Raw genomic sequence first — 6651 nt, forward strand, 5'->3', positions numbered from 1 at the left:
AATAAATAGCTTTTAAGGTCTCCCTCAAAGTCAGAGAATGGAGCTAACACACACACATCCTAGCCTAGTATCAGTCCCAGATCCATGGCTTTCAGTATTTTCCCACATTTTGTTATCCACGGAACACCACTAGTAGGAAATGAGAGTCATGTAAGTAAACGCAGTTCCATTTATTTTCCAGCAACATCCCATACAAAAGCAATAGAAACATTAACTGCTTTCAGCAGCAAATCTGTACAGTGTGATCATTTACAACAGGTTTACATTTAAAATCGGAAAATTAAAAAAGAATCAAGCACTTCTCCCAGGCATCGTTGTCTTGACTGTATTAATGACTCCTGACTATTTACAAGTTTCAAATTCAGGCTACTGCTTCTTGAAGCATTATTGCCCAGGCTTTAGCATATTGACCTCCAATTTCTTGAGATTATTTCATGTTCAATTGTTTTGAAGCATTTTTGCACATAAAGAACCTTTTTTGTTGTTGTTAATCTTCCAGTCCATAACTGCAGGAGATGAGTTTACTGGCACTGATCTGCAGTATGGTTCAGGTACCACCTCTATTACTTCAAGTCAGATCATTGTAGAAGAGCTAGATGGAAAAGCCAGGCAGCATACAGATGCTCAAAAATACCTCCCTATGTTGCTGTTGATCAGCTTATAGACACAACTGGGGGGGAATCAGTAAGATCTTGCTTAACTATTTATATTCACTGGAGGGAAGCACTGCCTTTGGCTAGTTTTCTACTGAAAGGTGTGATAAAAAAAACCTGATACACATAAATAAGAAGTTAAAAAAGTCACACAGATAACTATTTTTACATAAGCTTGGCCCAGAGAATATACAGACCAACCACAACTTAAAAGAATGGTCTTCAACTTTGCTTAAGCTCTCTTACTATCAACAGCTTAGGAACCAAGCAAACCTCTCAAATTTAAAAGAAACTTCTTCTAAACCAGTTTTTGTATGGGACTATTTAACTCACAGTATCGAAATCTTTAAGTGGTTCACTCAAACACACTTCCAAGTCAAATTCACCTTCGGCTTGATATTCAATGTGTCTAACTTTGGTGGGAGTGCCAGAACAGGTATCCTGGAATACAAAGTCAGTTAATAATTAGCAGTTGAATACCAGTTTAGTTATGCAACAATTCATTTCACTTCTGTAATTCATTTAGACCACCCTATAACAGGATAACGCACATTTTAAAGGCCATACAAAACCCCAAGGCTAGTCTTAAGATTAAAGAGATTTAAGCAAAGGCTTCTGCCCATTTGACCACATTCTAAGACTTCTTGCATGTTTTAAGATCTGTATGTGCATACATTAAAACATTATACAGATTTAGTAATCAGAGAAACAAGTCCAGTAAGAAGAATATTACTCGATCTTTACTGAAGGTTATTGCTCAGCTGTACTAAATGCTTTCTTCTTCTAAAAGGAACCTACTTCAAAAAGTCTGAATGTGCCAAGAAAATTACATCCTACTTGAACATCAGATACTGCAATCTGAAGTAGTATTTCCACTTTATGTCACAGTTCAAAACTGACATGATTTGAACACATAAATGTTGCTTTTGCAGGCTATGAGAGATTTATCATTTCAGATGCTTCCTTCAGTTCTAACTCTCTGAACTCAGATGACAGACATAGTGACTACTGCTAGGGAAATGTATGAATCATATCACAGAACCATAAAATGGTTTGGTTGGAAGGGACCTTAAAGCTCATCCAGTTCCAACCCACTGCCACGGGCAGGGACACCTTCCACTAGAGCAGGTTGCTCCAAGCCCCTGTGTCCAACCCGACCTTAAACCAATGCCAGGGATGGGGCAGCCACAGCTTCTCTGGGCACCCTGTGCCAGCGCCTCAGCACCCTCACAGGGAAGAACTTCTTCCTTATATCTAATCTAAATCTCCCCTCTTTCATCTTAGAGCCATTCCTCCTTGTCCTGTCACTACATGCCCTCATCAAAAGTCCCTCTTCAGTTTCTTGTAGGGCCCTTTAGGTACCGGAGGCTGCTTTAGGGTCTGATCACTCAGCTTTATAAACAGTCCCTAAACACAGCACATTATGGAATTTCTCATGTATTCAGGCTACTCCAAGATAGAATTCTAACTAACAGACTAAATATGTATGCAAATGACATCTGCTTACATCATTATCTTGACAGCTCGCTTGAGATTCAGTAGAATTGCTTCCGACAGACTCTGTCTCCATCTCACCAAGGTCAACAGGACGACTGTAAAATAATTAAAAAGAACACAGTTTAAAATAAATTCTTTGTTTTTTCCCAGTGGTAAATTGCACTTTGTAGGTGCAGTCCTAGAAAGGATGGAATGATGGCCAAACAAGAGCAGAGGCACCTACAGAGATCACAGGGACAGTGGTGGCAAACTGAGGAGACCAAACAGAGCAACAGGTCAACTCAATGCAGCCCAACTGACTAAGGACTGAATTAAAGTCTTGAGATCAACATCACTGTTAGGGAAAACAGCAGTTTACTACCACAAAACTATTGTCTGAGGAATTAGTTACATCTGTGTCCCCTTCATTCTGTCCCAGATTTGTATTTTGGATGTTTCCTGATCAGCTTTATTCCTTTCTATAGAGGAAAGTAACTAGTTACATTATTGCATATCTTCTAGACCAGAATACCACAGAAGCTTGGACTGTGAACACTTGTGGCCATGCTTTTAATTTAGTGGTACCTTGAGATGATTTTACAAGTACTTCTTTCCTCCTCTCTGTTCAAGAATTTATACCACTGTTCTTGAACTAGCCAGGGAGAAGGTTAGGAAGGTTAAGAGGCAGGTTCTTATACACTGCACTGGTCCAAGCTCAATATTCATGAGATCTGTCAATCAGTAAGAACTCTCCAGCACTGCTTCTACCACAGATTAATCTGCAGACTGCTCTGAAAGAGCCAGCTCAAGCAGATGATGTGGCATTTTCTTTTAGCACTGCAGAATGAGCTCAAATTTCACCCAGAGGACATACATGAGAGAAGTGAGGGACACCCCTGAAAGGACACTAGGTAAGTCCAGCTCCACCAGCTAAGTCCAGAAAGCTACTAGATATTTTGACTGAGAGGGAACTGGATAGCACTAAGTGGGGACAAATAACTAATGAAAGCATTCAGCAATCACTGACTTGTCTCAGGAAGGGCTGTGCTGGGTGGGGTTTGTGTTTTTATTTTCCATTTTCTTTTGACATGAGATTTTATGTATTAATTTCTATAAAGGTATCTTGAGTATTGTGTACATACATGTCTTGCAGATCACCTCCTTCTTCAGTAGGTGGATCCCAGGAATGCAATGCAACTTTCCATAGCTTAATTTGCTGGTCCCATGACCTACGGCTGTACTTCTTAAACTTATTTGGAGTTCTGGGATGGACTCCTGGTATACGATGGCATCTATTCAGATTAGACATGAGAAATTCATTAGTGTTTTGCACACACCTACATAACATGTAGTTTTAAACATTAAGGCTGAAGTCTGCTCCATAAACTCATTAATTCATTTAAAAGGCAGCAAATTCCAAGTTGTTCTATGATTTATGAGAAAAGACTCTGCAATTTCAGCACTCAAGTTGTCAGCTCTGTACAAACTTCTTAGGGTTTTTTTTATGTTGGAGTCAAATAAAAAAAAGGGATTATCAGTCATAAGCCTGAAAACCTCATTCCAAACTTAAGAGCAACCATAGTCCATTTTTGTCTTTTAGCTTACTAATAAGAAAACTGACTGCAAAAAACAGTTTCGTTTCCTCTAGTTGATGAGCACAACCACAAGAACTTTCACTTCCATTTCTGCAGCACAACAAAGTTTGAGGGGACATTCCTCATGCTCTGACTAGTTAAAATACCCACATCTCATCAGATTGTTAGTGTGGCTTAACGGCTAAAAATGTTTAAATTTGTAGTTTATTATATAGATGTCTTCTATTGGAAAGTGTCTCAGATAACAAATTTCATAGAATCATAGAATGGTTTGAGTTGGAAAGGACCTTAAGATCATCCAGTTCTAACCCACCCTAGACCATGTCACCCAAGGCTCTGTCCAACCTGGCCTTGAACACTGCCAGAGATGCAGCATTTACCACGTCCTTGGGCAACCCATTCCAGTGCTTCACCACCCTCACTGTAAAGAACTTCTTCCTTATAATTAAATCATACTAAATTTAGTACATTAATATGCTTATAAAGAACAGGTATGACTTACAATTGAATATTGAGTTTTCCAGAAACTCCAGCAGCTTACCTAGGAACTTCTTTAATGTATCTATCATATGCAATTGTGTTTTTTCCGTAGTTTATCTGTTTTTGTCTTCTCATCAAAACCACTTCATCTGTCTCAAGTTCTACTGTCACAGTGGACTCCTTTGAATCAGAACTAAAGAAAAAACACTGTTGATTTGGGACTAATAGAAAACGAGCAACACTCAAACCAAACCACATGTATAAGATTATACAGAAACACGTTAAAGCTTCTCAAATAAACACTTGGAATGTTACAAAACTGTGATGTTGGAGCAGCCTGAAGATGAACCATTTCAAACTCAGCATTTTAAGAAGCAACATGTTATATGTCAAAGTTCAGGCCTGCTGGCAGGATTCCCCTCATTTAAGCTAGACATTTAACCTACCTTCCAGAAGAGGACTTCCTTTCTCTTGCAAATTCATTTATCAGGAGTTTTCTTCTGTATCTGTAAGAGTTCAAAGCAGTATTAAGAATAAATGTACACAAAGAGAACATGTAAAGCTGCACTGTCACAGCTCATAGGTGATTTTACTTCCCAGCTAAGTAGCAGTCTTGAAGTCAACCCAGACACTGTAAACACCTTTCTACTAGGGAATGGATGTTTCAGTTTTCCTCTAAAAAAAGAATTCCGAGGACTTTCTTTTTCTAAGCCTTTTCCCTAAAAATTGTTTTCTAGCATTGACATAAGCCCCCAGTAATCAGTGAACGGACATTCAAAGTAATCCAACCCAAGAGATTCAGGAAAGGCTTATCCAAGAGGGAGGTATTTAGTGATAAACATCAACCCTACAGAGAGATGCTCCGTCATTCCTGCAGGACTTAGGCCAAAGCTGACCTCAGAGCAGTAGGTGAAAAGTTGAGGATGGTCTGGTTTTACTACAATTAACAAGTTAAAAATCAAAGTCAATACAGATTCTACAAGACAACTGTCATTTCCCCTCCTTTCCTCACTTCATCTTAAACACCCCTGGGTACCTTGCAATTTCTTTATTAACATTGGTCCTCATTTCATCTTCCTCCACTGCAGTTCCCCAATCTGAACACCTCGAAAGGGGTCCAGGGCCTTCTGGTGTTGTAAAACTAGAAAAAGGAGGAAAAAGAAAAAAAGCTTCTGCATGAAAATTCTATTTTATTGTATTTTATTTCCCAGTGCAGCATCTCCCCCATTCACAGCTTGATTGCTATTTAAAGTAGTCATTTACAGTACTCACAATGGCTGTGGAAATCTTGAATTGTTCTATTAAAATGACATCACTTAAAATTAAGCAGTTTTACATAAGAGACAAAAGTTAGAACACAATTAAATTGTACGATTAAAATTACATGATGGCAGGAGTTTCTCCATCTGAAAGTATACCTAATAGAGAAGACAAAGGCATAAAAAAAGAGCAATTTTTAGCTAGTAAACTGAGATTTGCTATGACTTTGCAAACTGGTATTTAACAACTTTATTGTAGCCCATTAGCATCATGAGCAGATTCAGGCTGTTGCAGGGGAATAAGTTTAAATCCCTTCCCAGCCATTAACAGTTACCAACATTCAGATTATTTTAATGTGCTTTCCAATTTGTCCTCCTCGTGACCATTCCTCCTAAAGTACAAACTCAGAACCAATAGATCTGGCAACGCTTTGCAGGCTTACCAGGATTCTGTGCAAAGAAGTCCCTTGAAGTCAGGGAATTAGATCCATCTGTGCTAAAACCAGTTCCAACTCCCTGCTCCCAGCTCAGAAATCAGCTTACACTACTTAGAAGTTTCTGTTAAATTCAAACTGACAGGTTTTTTTAGATAAAATCCAATTACCAACTCAGGAAAAATAAAAGTCCACAGCAAATCACAGAATGGTTTGGGTTGGAAAGGACCTTAAGATCATGCAGTTCCAACCCCCTGCCATGAGCAGGGACACCTCACCCTAGACCATGTCACCCAAGGCTCTGTCCAACCTGGCCTTGAACACTGCCAGGGATGGAGCATTCACCACTTCTTCGGGCAACCTGTGCTAGGTCCCTCTGCAAATATCTGTTCAGCCTCCAAGGATGTTCAGCATTCGCTGATATTGATTTCTAACTTAGCAGAAAATGCAGGCCACATTCAATTATTGGTCTCCCATGGTGAAGAACAGAAGCAATGGATTAGTTCCACCACCTGAGCTTTTTCCTCAATGCTGTATCATACCTTTTTATACTTGTTTGATTCTGTACCTGTGCTGTGTATGCACAGAATTAGGGAGAACATGAGAGGGTCTACAGCTTTTTCTCTTTGATTAAACTTGTTCTGGTGCCAGACATGCTGAGCTCAGCTGTCTTTCTCAAGACTCTCATCCCTACATGCCATTTAACACTTGGTGAGAAGCTCTGGTGCTGATGGGACTGCAAATGGTGCTCAAG

The 6651-nt window shown here is 39.3% G+C and overlaps 1 protein-coding gene across 1 annotated transcript; it reads right to left on the minus strand.

Moving 5' to 3' along the window:
* Positions 1-977: 977 nt before the first annotated feature.
* Positions 978-5341, minus strand: SLBP (stem-loop binding protein). Its single transcript, XM_010009980.1, has 6 exons — positions 5241-5341; positions 4651-4710; positions 4266-4397; positions 3272-3421; positions 2161-2245; positions 978-1094 (listed from the first exon to the last, which is right to left on the minus strand). The coding sequence occupies exons 1-6, from the start codon at positions 5270-5272 to the stop codon at positions 978-980; spliced, it is 576 nt and encodes a 191-aa protein (XP_010008282.1). The 5' UTR covers positions 5273-5341.
* Between the last annotated feature and the right edge of the window lie 1310 nt (positions 5342-6651).

This window comes from Nestor notabilis, unplaced genomic scaffold, assembly GCF_000696875.1.
Source record: "Nestor notabilis isolate BGI_N333 unplaced genomic scaffold, ASM69687v1 scaffold14742, whole genome shotgun sequence".
Classification (NCBI taxonomy): Eukaryota; Metazoa; Chordata; class Aves; order Psittaciformes; family Psittacidae; genus Nestor; species Nestor notabilis.

What these genes read in the sequence shown, in the direction of transcription:
- SLBP (XM_010009980.1), bottom strand. Translation starts at nt 5,272, where the DNA reads ATGAGGACCAATGTTAATAAAGAAATTGCAAG. An exon ending in GTTAATAAAGAAATTGCAAG is followed by an intron (nt 4,711 to 5,240) that starts GTACCCAGGGGT and finishes GAACTCTTACAG; the next exon opens with ATACAGAAGAAAACTCCTGA. An exon ending in CGAGCTGTCAAGATAATGAT is followed by an intron (nt 1,095 to 2,160) that starts GTAAGCAGATGT and finishes TTTGTATTCCAG; the next exon opens with GATACCTGTTCTGGCACTCC.